We start from the raw sequence: 16,661 nt of genomic DNA on the forward strand, positions 1-16,661 counted from the left end.
TGAATTTCTCCAGTCTTGCTTCTTTTCCATAAACTAACTGCACTCTTTGTGTAAGTTACCAACATGTACGTAAAAGGAATAAGAAAAGCCGTGATGAAAAATAACGTTTTTGACAGCTGTGTTTTCCAGGTCGAAGACCAGGTACAGGAAGTGTATTTACGACACTTTTCGGTTGCTGCGTCATTCTCTTTCCAGCATATTTCCTGAGAATTTGATTCAACGCTGAAAATAAACGGCATAGCGGTCACGAAGGCGTACAACCAAACACTCGCAATTAAAAGAAGGTAGGTTTTCAAATACTGAGACTCTTAAAGGGTTGTAAAATGTTTCTGTGTCGATCCCAAGCTATGGCGGCCAAACTGCTGAAAATTGCAGCGGCACACGAAAGTTCTATAAACACAAAGGCTTTGCATGATGATTCCGGCGAATCCTCCAATCCGCTTATTCTCAACAATGGTACAACCACATGATAAAGAACATGAGTCAGCGATATATGAAAGATCAGAAAACTTGAAATACTTGTCCGTATCTTTCGGCTTCGTAACATAACGTAGATGACGAGAAGATTGAGAAAGACTCCGCAGCCAATCAGAACATAGTAGGTTAAAGTCCACAAAAACATGAAGTTTCCTAAGGACAAGTGCAGCTCCAAAGAGGAAGCGTTCGTGGCACTATCGTTTGTCCAATTTGCTAATATTTCGCTCATTTTGACGCACACAACGCTTCTGCGGTCACCTTCTCTGCATGAGAGTACTAAGCAGGCTGACTAAGTTGACTTTAAGCTGTTTCCACGCGAACCAAGCAATTAAGGACCCTTGGGCCAAGTGCTGTACTGATGTGACTCTACCATTGAGTCTGTCAGTCAAATCCTCAAGAGTCCTGTTCAACTAAAAGCTATATTCTGCAGTCCTTTCCTGTGGTGCCGTTTATTACACTGTACAAGGTGTTGGAACTTTTTAGCCAGTGAGGGAGCACAAAACTTTATCAGTGTCCTGTTGTTTGCCTCGCAATACCCTGCTAAATTTTAGACTTTGGAGTTGAACGAATCGAAATACCGAGCCGTTTTGGTCTCGTAAAATTTAATTTAATTCGCGGAGCCGAAGAGCAAGGGTTTTATGTAAATTGAGAAGTAATTAATTTCTGGCATCCCAAAGCATTGACAAAACAGCTAAGTAAATAGAGACAACTTCAAACAATGAAAGACAGGAACCAAAGTGGATGGTTTAGCTGAGACACAAGGACAAGCGTTTGATGTAGCAGAAGGAAAAGTTAATTTAAATGTCGCGGCGGCTTTTTTGTGACCTACAGCAAAAGAAAAACAAACAGATCTGATAAAAGTTGTGTGAATAAGTCAACCGCTGATAAGTTGTCATTATTTTTGTGCTAAAAACAGACTTCAAAGTTAATTTATAAAACAAGGCCAGCTTTTATTGTTGGGTAATTCCACAGTATTTGTGATATGTTCAAAAAACTAAAATTGACTAAAAAGACAATTTAGTGGTATTTATAGACTTGTTTTAAGACAAATGTGTATGAAATTTTACTTTTCCGATGCCAGTGGAATGATTTCAAGGCATAAATGATCATAAATAAAACATCACACCATATTTTGTTGTCACGGAGGGGACATTTACAAATAGCTGTACTACATCTAACATAAACTGTCAGGACATTCAGTTATTTTTCATAGCCTGTATCAATTTATTATTTTCCCCTGGTTCTCTTTGAAGGAAGGGATTTATTGCTTCATCGATCCAACATTGAATTGTCCCCTCTGTGACAGAAACAGGCATAAAAATTAATAAACTTTCAAAATTAATGGTGATAATTGTTTGAAATTCTGTTAACTATTGAAGTACGGGGTGACAAACGCAGAAGTGGTAAAGGAGTTCTTCGATTTTCTTTTTTTTTTTTTTGTAGAATTGCTGTAAAAAGATAAAATGTTGCGGAGGGGACATTATTGTCACAGAGGGGACTTTTCTGTCACGGAGGGGACAGTTATTGTCTTAGATGGACCATTATTGTTTTGTAGGAAACATTGCTGTAACTGAGGAAAAATTGTTTAAAAGTCAAAACTTCAAAACTGTCAAAACGTGCAGTTTATTTGTGTAAAACTTGGACCTAAATAGAATATTTTACCATTGAAGAGTAGGATGCACATTCTCATGAATTATTCATATTAAAAAACTAATGGATTATGGAGATTGTAGATAGTGAGCATGCTACACAAAGCATGTGCACACATGTTCCAGTTGGCTAATGAGTTCTACAGTTAAAATAAGTTCAAGCAAAAAAGGACAAAGAAGAACAGAGTAAGACTAAAAGAAAATGACGAAAAGTAAGAAGTGGTTAAAAAGAAAGACAGAGAAAGAAAGAAAAAGGATTATTTGAAGAAGAAAGCAACTCAGCCTGAAATACCGAGCCGTTTTGGTCTCGGAAATTTTCATTTAATTCGCAGAGCCGAAGATCAAGGGTTTTTATGTAAATTGAGAAGTAATTAATTTGTAGCATCCCAATGGATTGGCAAAACAGCTAAGTAAATAGAGACAACCTAAAACAATGAAAGACAGGAACCAAAGTGGAGAGTTTGGCTGAAACACAAGGACTAGCGTTTTATGAAGCACTGAGAAGGAAAAGTTAATTTAAATGTCGCGGAGGCTTTTTCTTGATCTACAGCAAAAGAAAAACGAACAGATCTGATAAAAGTTGTGTAAATAAGTCAACCGCGGATAAGTTGTCATTATTTTTTTGCTAAAAACATACATTAAAGTTAATGTATAAAACAAGAATAGCCTCAAATATTGAGAAAAAAAAGTTCCAACCGTTCAACGTGGGTGCGAGCAGAACCCACTTCCCCTCGCTCTTTATGAGGTTAAATTACTTTCTACATCCTTACTTGTAGCTATAGATAGCCCGAAATATAGGGAAAATTATTAATAATTTTCGAAAGTTTGATACCATTGTCTTATGGTATTTTATTTTTGTTTTTCAACTCAGGCTCAGTGTAGATGGCCTGAGGTGTTCCGGTCAAAAAATTGTCAAGCGAACGAAAAAAAAAAACCTTGGTTATAAAAATAGTATATCAAGGACACATTGAAAAATTTAGAGTATGTAAATAACATAGTAGATGGCTTTTCCGCTCAAAGATACGTGAATTGGAACCCCGATATAACGAAGTATTAAGGGGCTGGGGAAAATATGTTCGTGATAATTGGTTTCAAATCCCGTTATTACAGACTTGTGGCGAGACGCCCAAAATCGTCATTAGTCGTCGTTACACATGCCTTGGGTTTGGGGCCTTCCGGAGGGTAAATGGCTTGGGTTCGGTCTAGCTCAGGTTTCATGTTACCCTTGGGGATGCGATTACACAGTAAAAGAACTCCCCTCAGGGTAAAATATAATTAAATATGATTTCACACTGACCATGCATACAGTTTGGTGGGAAACGTACAGATCAACAGGCATGACACAAATCGAGATCTTGTAAGCTTAATTTCAGTTTTTTGCGAGAAGACAGCGAAGAAGGCGCAAAGAAATACCCGTTGAAGTAGATCTTCGGTTTGACTAGCGTTCCTATGAACAGATAAACAAAAAGATTACAACTTGATCAACTTCGAAACTGATAGTCTGAAGAGGGAACTCATGGAAATAAAGAAAGAAATACTCACAGTTATGCACGAAACCCTGCCATGTCACCTTGTGCTACCAGTACAGTAAGCCCAAAATTAGCAAAGCGTATCAGAGGTCAGCTCAGAGCATAGCAGGCGATTTCCTGTGTTAGCTACGTTCTGTATGATGATTGGCCAAGCCACCTCAGGGAGCAGATAAACCGTACTTTTCAGTTCAGGAACTGTCATAGGAAGTTCTTTTGTTCTCTTTGATGTATCCATCCACAACTATTATATCTGGTTCTGCCTAAAAAATGCGTATCGTGTCGACTAAGAAGGAAAGCGAAAACGATAGGTCTGAATAACAAGCTACGTCATCTATCATCTCTGGAATTGGCAGCAGCACATATGTCATTTCCACGTCCTCTTGCAGCATATCCCAGCGGATGAACTGGATTTCAATCTCTGTTGATTTGTTTCCCGTTGAAGTACATCAGTCATTAATAAAATTTATTCGTTATAGCGGGATAAATTTTGAGTAGTACTAGTAAGTGGTTCTGGATCGTGTTCGTTATGACGGGGATTTCTCTCTATCGAATTTCCTTAAGGTCATTCCCCTAAGATAGAAACTACACTCTGATTTTTTCCAAACTTTGCCCAAGTGTGGTTCACTATATGCAAACTTCAAAAATGAAATAAAAAGAGGGGGTCACAATGCTTGTTCTTCAGCAACGAAGCATTGAAATATGGTTACCTCTGCATGTTTGGACAAAAAGGACTATAATAGAAAATTTGCAAAAAACAGGAATTATTTTCTGAAGAGAACAGTTAACGGCTCATTTCATAGAATTTTTTCCCTGTTCATAAATCATTTTCAATGTGAAATCTGTTTGAAAACTATTCCTACTACTACTGAGATATTCAACAAAATAATCTAATTCGTTACCTCTGAAGTTGGCAAACGATATTGTGGTTAGAAATCTGAAAAAGGAAAATGGGTTCACCGGGTTGGTTTTGCAGATATTTTACAAAGCAGTGGTAAATCGAGCTTCCAAACTGGTTTTCTCCGCGAAGAGACTGGGTCGAGTCTTATGAAAACACCTTAATTTCCGCGCAAAATGCAAATTAAGAATTTTCATGTTAGATGCAAGTCAGATTGAGTGATACTCAGTAGTTAACTAGAAATGGGCGTAATTTTTTTTCTTTTGCCATTGTGCGCAGTACAGTTGCGCACTGCAAAACAGGGACATGACCTTAAATGCAGGCATTTTACAGTCCATTGTAAACCTGTGTCATTGCGAAGATCGTACCACCAAGGGAAGGGCACCAAACCTATCGAGGGGTCTGGAGTGAGGAGAGAAAAGCTTAGGTTACTAGTTCCACGTCCCACACCCTACACCCTATACAACCCGACGAGGGGCCCCCTCAGTAGGTAATTGGCGGTCTATCCAAGCCGTGTTCGGTATTATTAAAAAACCAAGATGGTTGGCGTTCGCAATCCGCCTACTAAGGAATTCATTTCATGGAGTTCGACTTCAGGAGAGGGGGAAGAACAGACGATGTCGCGTGCCACGCGCAGACCAACTTTCATGCAAGCTTGCGTGTTCCTTTTACGAATAGCCCTAAGCCAAAAAAGGGACTCAGTGCTGCAGATTGTTGAGATAGACATCCACAAAGAGGGACGGGTGACTCAGATGTAATAATCTTCTTCTTGGGTCCTTTCAATAGACGTTTGTTCATACGTAATATTATAAATCACATCAAAATGTTTCCTCTCTTGTTTTGGTTCTTGATATTGCAACATTGCAGGCTTCTCCACTTTCCCTGGCACATGCAAAGAGCCCTGAGGGCCAGTTGTGCGCTGATACGAGGCATGTGCGTCAATGGATGGTAAATCAATATTTTGTCTGGCACCGGTTCACTAAAAACACGTCAACAAAATACTTACTCTTAAAAAGGTGAGAACACACCGAACTTCGTTCATATCATCACATCAGAGGTAAACGTTCTTGTGTTTATCAAACCATGGCAAGGTACTCTGTAGCTTTGTTGGTTCTCTGTTTATTAGTGGGCACACAGGCCACCACTACGAAACCTCAACAACAGGAAACCGCCGCTTCGAAAGACTTGTGTGAGGTGAGTACACGGGTATTAAAGTTTTCTTATTTGATTGCAACGGGGCGGTCGACCCGCTCTAAGACTATTTGGGATATGAAGATGTAATAAAAATCAGGGCGCTCAGTAAATCGGAAACAACAAGGCTAGTTTGCATTACATCTTAGGCCGTCAAGCATGGGAATTTGTTTTCTTAGATAATTATTATGTTCTCATAAATATTACCTTTCCAGTAGCTAATCTTAAATATCGGTATGTCCTCATTTCCACGAGGTAAATCTTAACTAGTGTTAGGCTGCTAGGATTGCCTCAGTGTTCGAACGTTAAACTGCGATCGCGGAGTATTGACTTAAAATGTTAGGTTTGCTGAGGGGTTTACTGATAATTGCGCGCCATGCAAGACTATACTTCTTTTGCCACCGGAAGCTGAAAAGGAAGACGCCTAGACGCGCCCATTTTAATGACGCCGAGTCGGAATATGTACGGTTAACAGTGCTTCAGAAGCGTAATGACCTTTTTTTCGAAGAGTGGCAAATTTTGAGATTCAGAAAGTAAATGCTGAAGAAATTAAAACTCGTTTTACAGTAGAAATGAAACATCTATGTTGTCTGCGGCCGGTACCGAGAAGATGCTACAATGCTAGATTTGCGCAATACTTAAGGATGCTTTCTTAAGACTCTGCTTTTAAGACACCTGACAAAAAATGTAATGTATCTTCAAGCTACTCAAACTGAAATGTGACAACACAAAATCATCCTCGTTTATTGTTTTCGTTGTGTGACCAATTTTCTAAATGCTAGGTAGGCGTCGCGAAATGCTTAAATTTTAGCTGCTTCTCAAACTTCATTGCAATTTGGTAGGCTGAGCAGACCTTCCCTTTGAAACTTTTATCACATAATTTACATTTTTAAGTCAGGCAGTTTCCTGAGATAAAGCTTGGTTCAAAAGGTTATCTTCGCTGAAAGAGCCATCTTTCAGAAGACCAAGACATAATTAGAAGCTCACTTTGATTACTTAGACACTAAATTGCTTGTTTAATTTTTCTTTATAAGTTGTTCAGTTTACCGCGACAAAGCCAGGTTCATAAGGTTATCTCCGTGAGCAGAACCACCTCAATCACATTGACCATTGATTTAAATTAACACATAATTGAAAACTAATGGATTTTACTAAGATTATCTAACTGAAACTTTACGAGAGCTGCTAAATTGCACGGTTTTTCTTGAAGGTAATTAAGTGGGCGCCGAGGAATACTGAATCTTTGGCTGCTATCTCAAACTATATCACTGTTTACTGGCTCCCTGGAAGCTTTAACACATATTTTACATTCTTAAGTCATCGTGTTTCCTGAGATTGAGCCAAGCTCATAAGGTTATCTTTGTTCATTAAGCCATCTCAATTAATCGCGCTGACCCATAGACCGGCTAAAATTGATTTATTGAACAGATATTAGAGCGTAATTGGAAGCAGCTTGTTTTTTCTATTAAGGTGTCCAGAAACGATTAATCTTTGGCTGCTTCTTAAAATCTATTATAATGCCTGGTATTAGTTGCACAGAATAAAATAAGAAAAATTAACCGCTTCCCCAAAATGAATTCGCCCACAAAGCAAAACGCGCCATTTTTCCATCATTGAAATGGGAGGAGTGGTGCATGTCTCAATTTTTCATTTCATTTTTCCAAGATTGTAGCTGCAAGCCTTAAGACATATTTTACATCTGTTTCCTGCAATCGAGCCTGGTTCAAAAGGTTATCTTCATTGACAAATCCATTTAAATTAACACATAATTGAAAACTAATGGATTTTACTAAGATTATCTAACTGAAACTTTACGAGAGCTGCTAGATTACCCGATTTTATTAAAGGTAATTCATTAGTAGGGGTCGAAGAATACTGAATCTCTGGTTGATATATCAAACTTTATTACTGTTTGCTGACTCCCTAAAAGCTTTGACAAATATTTTACATTCTTAAATCATCGTGTTTCCTGGGATTGAGCCAAGCTAATAAGGTTATCTTTGTTTATTAAGCCATCTCAATTAATCGCCCTGGCCCATTGACCGGCTAAAATTAATGAATTTATTGAAGAGATAACTACATAATAGGAAACAGCTTTTGATTTTTAAGATGTCCGGCAATGATTAATCTTTGGTTGGTTCTCAAAATCTATTATAATGCTTGGTATTAGTTGCACATAATAGAAAAAAGAAAAATAAATGAACTCGCCAGAATTCGCCCGGAAAGCAAAACGTGCTATTTTTCCATCATTGAAATGGGAGGAGTGGTGCAGGTCTCTATTTTTCATTTCAATTTTCCAAGATGGTAGCTGCGCATCTGGAAGCTTCAGACATATTTTACATCTTTTTCCTGCAATTAACTCTGGTTCATAAGGTTATCTTCATTGACAGAGCCATCGAAATCGCACTGATCCTTGATTAATTAAAATTAGTTTTTTATAAAGATTACCGTATAATTAGAAGTTTTGTATTTATTAAGAGCAAGTTAGAGAGGAACCTTCTCTTGCATCTGCATCTAATAATTAGAAATATGGTGTAGAAAATTAGCTTGCAGAAAAATACTCCACATCTCCACCTTAGAGGATCAGACGATGCGCGATCACATCAAGGTGGCATATTTATCTTATGGTTCGTCGAATTTAGGGCCATCTAACGCGCAAATTAGATTGGCGGGAAAACGAAAACCTTTAGAAAGCTACTTTTTCCGTTTCCGTTCGTTTCTGATGGTCGATGTTTAGCCAGGTTCCTGGAAAGATCAGAGGATTTTTCGCTTCCAATTAACTGAGTGTTTCTACAGACGGCAAGTTTCTAGTCAGAAAGACTTCATTACTAAACGACAATAGACAGCGGATAGAAATTGGCCTTTTACTATACTGTTGAAAGATTGCCGCTTTAAAACCGAGGAATTCGATTAAAGCTACCGTCGCTTAACCTAATTAATTTTAACACCTCTACAACGCTTCTCGTATTTTCATGTCATTGACTGTATCTATACCGAATTTATTGTCTGTCTTCAATTGCCGGGAGGAGGAGATTGGGCGGAATCCGATCTTTATACATAACTCTAAGAATAATAAAGCTATAGCTATGACGCTGACCCTAAGAGGAGAAATAGTTTGTCCAAAGAGGTTTCCTTTGAAGTAATGATTTGCTCATATTGGACTATTCACGAATGATCCAATTCTGAATTTTGAAACGTGTCTGTCGAGATTTGGTTGCCATGTCAACGTTCAATGTACACTTACCCACCACACCAGATTTTGTACAGAGACTTTCCCGAAAAAGTCACAAAGTTAAGTGGCATTTGCTCAAATATTAAGATAGTCATAACTGTGGAAAGCTCGCACTAGCCGAGTTCGCCCACGCATAGATGTTTGACAGATTATAATAGAAGAACATTAATAGCACTTACGATTCATTATTTTTGGCCTTACTCTCTTGTTCTGAGTGTTGCTATCTTATGAACACTATATTTTAATCCTAGAAAGCCATGATTGGCCATGGCTTCCCAGGCATACCAGGATCTAATGGCATGCCGGGAATGCCAGGTGTCCCAGGGTCGCAAGGGCCACAGGGAAGAGAAGGAGCTAAAGGACAAGTTGGTAACAAGGGCGCTCAAGGAATGATGGGTCCAAAAGGGGACAGAGGTACCGAAGGGCCTCGTGGGAAGAGTGGGCTACCAGGAATGACGGGAATGAAAGGAGAGCGGGGAGTGATGGGAACTCAAGGAAGAAAAGGAGACAAAGGAGAAAAAGGAGAAAGTGTGAAAGGAAGTCCAGCAAGTGGACTGCCACAAACAAACTGGAAACAGTGCGTGTGGAGAAACGGCAACGACGACACTGATAACGGGAAGATTAAGGTAACTAAACACGCTAAAATCGATAGTGAAGACGCGCCTTAAATAAGACGCGAACTGTACCGTTTATACGATCGCGTCCTGCGTAAGACATGAAAATCACGTATAAACGATCCGCGTCTTATTTTTGATACAGCCTCGTTTACATGCGACGTTACCATTAGCAACCATGCTAATTAGCAATGATTTGCGACAACTTTTCATCTGTACCAATTGCGAAAGGATAAACGTTGAATGTAAACAAGAGTGACAACAGAAGTAACTTACACCGGCGCCTGTAACACAATTGTCCAGCTCTTCGGCAATTGCCCTCTCTTTGCAAATAAGCAGAAACTCCTTCTCTTCCGTGGTAGTCCACGTATTTCTTTTTTTGCTGCCGGTGTTGCTGGTGTTTTTGAACACTGCAAAGCGGACTGTGAACACTGCGAAGCCATTTTGCAGAACTGAGAGCGGTCAGTGACGTGTGTCATGACGCGTCACTCGCTCTTACGCATGCTCATTTGTAGTTCACGTCTTATTTAAGACGCGTGTACTATTTATACGAGGAAGTTCACGTCTTATTTAAGACGCGACCAAGACAAGAACAGCTCAAGCTCCTGTTCCAGAGTTAGACGCGTCTTATTTTAGTCGCGTCTAAAATAAGACACGAACGCTTATTTTGTGCCGTTTATACGATCAGCTCGCGTCTTATTTGAGACGCGTCTTGGATAAGACGCGTCTTATTTTTCCCCGTATAAATGGCCCTAATATGACATGTTCACATTATTATATCAAATGAATGTAAGTTTACTTATAATTGACGAGCAGGTTCGCGCTGATTTACGTAGATTTATTTTAAGTTGGTGTAAATTGTACGTGCCCTTTTCGTAGAAAATCATTGCTTTGTTTTTTATATGGTTGTTCAACAGTGATACTTTTTTAATTATTGAATATTAGATTGTTATTAACGTATTTTAAGGCTAGTGCTTTGCACGATTTATGGAACCATTCTTGTTTATGATCGTTTTTCATTTTTTTTTTCTGACTCTGTTTATTTTCGAGTGCGGACTATTTCCCGCTGCAGTTTATTGCTAACGGTAACATTTATGTTTGTTTTGTTTTGCGAGTTCGTTTGTATTTGTTTGTGTCAACATCCGATATACGAGCGTAATGCACAACTTATTTTGAACACAGGCAGCCCAAGCTCGCGTTACTAGAGAGCGCGTAATAATTGCGTTTGACGTTAGGTGAACACATACTATTCGTGTCGGTTCTTTCTAGATGCTATGCGATTTCAGGGCTTGGGCACAATCTTGGACTGGCTGACCACTTGCCTCGATTTCATGCGAGAGCTTTGAATCCCGCTGGCTAAGTGAAGTCCCGCGGGTTGATTCACTTCGGTGTGGATGCCATGCAATTTTCAATATAAAAAATATATTACTTCACTACAGATCGAACGCACTTTATTAATACATGATTATACTAGTTAATAACTGGTGGGTCGATCACCTTTGAGCGGACGCGGTATTGGGTTACAGGTGGGAATTTAAACTCGTCATCAATAAGACTTTCTATGGGGAATAAAATATTGTCGATTCCAAACTTTAAACAATGTTAAATTTTAATAACTTTCGTTCAATAAAATGAAATAACCTGACTCACCTCTGGTATATTCTTATGCGTTTTGGAGGTTACTTTACCGTTTTGGACATTCTTTATAATCACTGTTATTCCCTTCATAAGACGTAATCAAGGCTGCACATTTGTATTTCGACCGTAATCTGCTCAGTGGTGTTTGCGCCTCGAAAGTCCATGCAAATGGCGATTTTTTTCATCTCAGTTTAAGCCTCGTGATTTGCTTGGTCGTTAAAAATCCCGACGCACTTGGCTGGAAATAACTATTTTTTTTTTTTTTTTTTTTTTTTTTTTTTTTTTGCTTCCGATTCCGCGATCGCTTATTTCTGCGAGTGACGGTAAATTTGAAACTGGACACGGGGCTTTGGTCCAGGTCAAACTAGCTCTCTACCCGAATCAGCTCAGTCATTTTTCATGTGAAGTACTTACTCCATCAAAGCGGTATATCAATCAATCAATCAATCAATCAATTATTATAATATTAACAAAAAGTTGAGGGACAGTACAGTTCCCTCCCGAAAGTAGCGTAGCTCCACTGTCCCGTGTCACCAATGGCATTGTGATGCGACAGACAGGAGGTCAACAGACGGCAACATTTTTTAATATTCTGCGAAGTTCTTAGCGAGCTCCTAAATTATGTTATCAGATGTAAAGGGACCAGTCGAAAATGAACATGGTTCCGTTCCGAAAGGGACTAAACACCGCAATGGTCCTAGATATACGCCGTAATAGAAAAAAAACCTCAGTTGACTTGACAAAAATGTATTTTTTTGATGTAGTGCGAAGAGTCACCGCAAATGAGCTAAAATAAGCAACATAGGATTAATTGTTGAGAATAAAATTTAGCTCTACCTTCATTGCATGTTTTTTTTATTATCTTTATCTTTATCGAGCTCTAGTATTTCGAGTTTTCGCACCGGACAATGGAGCTGGCAGAGAGACCGCTGTGGGGATGGGGCAAGTATTTAAAGTTCACAATCGACAATATTTTTTTCCCCAAACAAAGTCTTATAACGTATTAAAAATTAAATTCCAAACAGCTTCCTGTAACCCAATACCGCATGCACTGAAAGGTCATCGACCCACCAGTAATTAACTCTTAAACACTCTACACACTCTAGTGACACGATCTTGGGCTGCCTGTAGTTTGAACATTCAATCCATATCTCTTTTTGCATTTATCTACTGGGTGGTATGCCCTGAAACATTTGAACCGGATTGTGATGTGTCCAGATGTAAACGTTCAGAGTTACAAATTATTGGGTCAAAAGACGAGGTTCAGTATTCAGACGTAAACTTGATCGTAGGGTGAAAATTGCTATCTTGCACCATTAAGGAAGCTCGCAGCAGTTTTTCTGGCCTTAAGGTGGAAGTTTTAAAATTGCAATCTCGCATAGAAGATAAACTTCGATCTCCCTCATACTAGATCATCATTTCAACCTATGGTCAAAGTTAATTTTCTCATCGGTTTCCAAGCAACAGTAGCGCACCTCGTCTCATTTGAAACATTGTCGATTATCTCGAAATCTAGTCAGACACTTTGCAACGAAACTTTAGGGATTTAAACTACTCAATTTAGACAAATTGTAGGCGAAATTAGAAAAAAATCTGTAAGAGAGTTTTCGAGAAAATAGTGAATCAATTTCTACGGGGTGATTTGGTTTATTGCCGCATTTTCACCAATATAACTGGAAAAATAAAACTTGACACTTTGTCCAAGTTTCTGTTAAAAGGTCTTTCCTCATAGAAAAAATATTCTAAACGTGTATTGAGCTTCATGGGTGTCTCGATTTTACGATATTTATGTTTAAAAACAGTTAAAATAAAGTGCAAATGAATGAAAAAGTTCCTACTTTGCATAAACCGAGATATCTTGAAAATGCGTTATAGATTTTTCTGTTAAATTACAAGCGGTTAGGGTAATAATTCTGTTCGATATCCACGCAAGTTCTATGCTCAAGAACCGAAACTGGTGTTAAACAAGAAGGCTGAATCTTGGTCAAGTTCCAGTCGTTATTTACTTTCTTCGAATAAGAGTTTCATTTTGTTTGTCCGTATCTTTTTCACTGCTGTTCACATCCCGTGAATATTTATGATTACGTGAAGTCGTGCAAAAGGTACAATTTACATAAATATATGTTTAATTTCTGCTTCTCAAGTCTGCCCAAAATGCCAATTTTTCGGCCAAATAACAACACCAAAAATTACACTTTTTTATCGTCAAATTTTAATCCAAATAATTTGTTCAAAAATGAAAAGTCTGCATTTACAGCAAACGTCAAGACCAGACCTTGGTATCTGACTGGAAGTTTTCCTCTCAACGCTTTCCGAGGGCTATACTCCGAGGATACTTTCCGAGGACACCCTAAGTCCAGTAAAACTGCAGTGAGTCTCCTTAACAGCTCAATTTCCTATTTCCCTTTATTATTATTATTATTATTATTATTATTATTATTATTATTATTATTATTATTATTATTATTATTATTATTATTATTATTATTATTATATTTTTTTTTTTTTTTTGAAAACTGAGTCTTAATGAAGAGAAGCCATTTTGCGATTTAATGAGGGGAAAAATTGCTGTAATAACCTTTCGAATTACAACACAGTTGCACTGAATTTTATTGTAATTTAAGTGTTGTGTCAACCAGTGACATGAGCGATAACTTTATTATGTGCTGTTGGATCTTTTTTCCAGGACTGCTCTTTGAACAAGCTCCAATCTGACACAGCACTGAAAGTCTCTTTCCAGGGAAACATGAGAGTATCTGGCTCAAGTGATAAGTGCAACCGCTGGTTTTTCAAGTTTAATGGTAACGAATGCAGTGGACCAATGACGATTGAAGCTGTTGTGTACAACTATTGGCCATCAGGGAATCCCAATCTGCTTCATCACCGATCATTTGAGGGCTACTGTGTGAACATCCCACAAGGCGCGGTAACAGTGCAGTTATGGGTAGGAACGTGTAGTGGATATTCGGCCGTGGTGGGTGATGCTTACACTGGATGGAATTCAGTGTCCCGGATAATCATCGAAGAAGTATCTAGGCCCCAGTCCTAAAGGACAACTGCTGAAACTATTCTTGTTAAGCTAATGTTTTCAGTGGTAAAAGTAATCTTCAGTTGGTCAATAAAACTGTTGTCTGCAACATGCTGCATTAAAGGATTTTCTCTCTTGTAGAATTGAAGAGCAGATCCAATTAGGTGAGCAATTTGTAAAGAATAAAGGAAGCTGGCAATGTCATACCTGCATCTTTAATTATTAGACAGTAATACGTGTAATCAACAAATATTCCACGAGTGGGCGTTGGATATGAGATCATAGATAGGCAACGAGGAACGTAGAGCCGAGTCGGCTATAATCGTCTCATATCCAACAAGCGTGAGAGAAATAATTGTTTTATTAAAAACAATAAAAAATTATTGCAAGATCTTGCTTATTCGCTTTTCCAAAAAAACAACCAGAAGACAATTTAATGGTCTCTATTTCTTGGGCGCATGTTGAAATGGCTCATATACCAGGGCCGCTAAGCCAATCAAATCCCTGGAATTGCCTTATACAATGATCCAGTTTTGAATAATTAACAATTATTCACCGAAGTGGAGGTGAATAGTGGTGGATATTTACCACTTTCACCGGCCCCGAGGTGAATAATTGTTTTAGTATATACCACACAAGCTGAATAACTAGCGGGCCAAAATTCCTATATTTGTGAGTGTATACCAACAAATGGTGGGAATTTTTAAAAACTCGCGCGCCGCGCGGTAAGCGATTTCTTGTTGTGATTTCTTGTTACGAACAATTATTAAAAACTGGATAATTGTATAATGCAATTCCAGGGATTTGATTGGCTTAGCGGCCATGGTATATGAGCTATTATACCATACCCGAGAATAGGGATCATTAAAATGGTCTTATGGTTGTTCTTGCTAAGCAAAACCAGCCATAACTTACATTATTATATAAACACCAATGAATACCAGGTGAGCTTTCGCGCGAAAACGTGATATCTTCACACGTGAAAATAACATGTTATCTTCCCACGTGAAAAGATCACCGCTGATATGGTTACATAATAAATCGCGCGTTTTGCAATCGATTTCGTATTTCATTGGTGTTTATATAATAAACAGAACATTACATGGCCGCTTGGTGGTACGAAATTTCTCTTCTTGTGATGAAAAATATTTCACTCGTTCGCTGCGATCACACGTGAAATATTTTTCAGCACTCGAAGAGAAATTTCGTATCTCCGCGCGGTCATGTAATATCTTCTATATATTTCTTTAATGTTTTTAATAAAACAATTATTCCACTCGCGCTCGTTGGATATGAGATGATTTTAGCCAACTCGGCGCCTCGGGCCTCGTTGGCTATCTATCATCTCATATCCAACGCTCGTGGAATAATTGTTAAATAGCTGATATTCCATGGCCTTTACGCCAATAAAAACTCTGGAATTACATTATTTAATGATGCATTACATTTTAATGGTAACGAATGCAGTTGATTAACTGTTATTATAAAAACCTGGCCATGGATCTTTGGAGAATGCAATTCCAGGGATTTGATTGGCTAAGCGGCCATGGTATATCAGCCATTATACCATGGCTGAGAAATAGCGACCATTAAATTATTTTACTCTACTTGCGTTTGTTGGATATGATATGATTATAGCTTAGCAGGAGTATCGAATGGCCCATTGAAATCATCTTGTGCTCGCAAAATTTGGCCTTTGCTCGATTTGCTCGCAAAATTTAGCCAAATATTCGCAATTGCTCGCATGCTCCTGCTTTAATTTGTAGGTTTTTTGGTAGAAAAATACATCTATCTCTACGTGAACTTCTATGAATCTGGCTGTCAAGGTCAGTTGAAAGTACACGACAAAAACACAAGTTAACATATACTATCCTTAAGGTGTAAAAGTGTTGTGTATTATGAAGGTGTCACTCAGCCTACAAGGCGTATTCTAATAAAAACAACAACAACAACGTGCGAAATAAAAAAATGCCACAAAAGGAAAATTTTCGTGTTTTTTTCTAAAATGCTAGCTGCTCGCACTGACAAGTTTGATCACTGCTCGTGCTCGCAATAAAAACCACAATGCTTGCGTGCTCGCGAATGCTTGCAAAGACCACTCGATACCCCTCTTAGCCAGCTCAGCGCTGCGCGCGTCGTTGGCCTCAAGTCATCTATCGACTCATATCCAACGCGCGCTCGGGGAAAAAATTGTCATTAACTAACAGAAAAAATATCAGACATCATAGCAATTATTTTAGAAAACCGTGTTGTCTAAGTAACTGATTGAAGTAAAAAAAAAATAAAGTCCCAGTTCTAGTATAAATTCGACTGTTACGGCCTCTCTCTTAGTATGGACATCCCGTTATTACGGAGCGAAAATTTAACGCAAAAGGCGATTGATCCACGAAATGTAGTCACTATAGTAA

General features: G+C 38.4%; 1 protein-coding gene across 1 annotated transcript; it reads left to right on the plus strand.

Annotated features, from left to right (window-relative positions):
• Window positions 1–5,587: 5,587 nt before the first annotated feature.
• Window positions 5,588–14,560, plus strand: LOC146471031 (uncharacterized). The gene is made up of 3 exons (XM_085121317.1): window positions 5,588–5,744; window positions 9,225–9,599; window positions 13,912–14,560. Exons 1-3 carry the CDS (start codon window positions 5,634–5,636, stop codon window positions 14,272–14,274), a joined length of 849 nt encoding a protein of 282 aa, XP_084977443.1. The 5' UTR covers window positions 5,588–5,633; the 3' UTR covers window positions 14,275–14,560.
• The last annotated feature ends 2,101 nt before the right edge of the window (window positions 14,561–16,661 follow it).

This window comes from Pavona decussata, unplaced genomic scaffold (genome assembly GCF_977016875.1).
Source record: "Pavona decussata unplaced genomic scaffold, jaPavDecu1.1 SCAFFOLD_107, whole genome shotgun sequence".
NCBI lineage: Eukaryota > Metazoa > Cnidaria > Anthozoa > Scleractinia > Agariciidae > Pavona > Pavona decussata.

Coding starts and splice junctions, on each gene's coding strand:
- LOC146471031 (XM_085121317.1), top strand. CDS start 5,634: ATGGCAAGGTACTCTGTAGCTTTGTTGGTTCTCTGTTTATTAGTGGGC. Junction 5,745..9,224: donor CTTCGAAAGACTTGTGTGAG/GTGAGTACACGG, acceptor TTTTAATCCTAG/AAAGCCATGATTGGCCATGG. Junction 9,600..13,911: donor CTGATAACGGGAAGATTAAG/GTAACTAAACAC, acceptor TCTTTTTTCCAG/GACTGCTCTTTGAACAAGCT.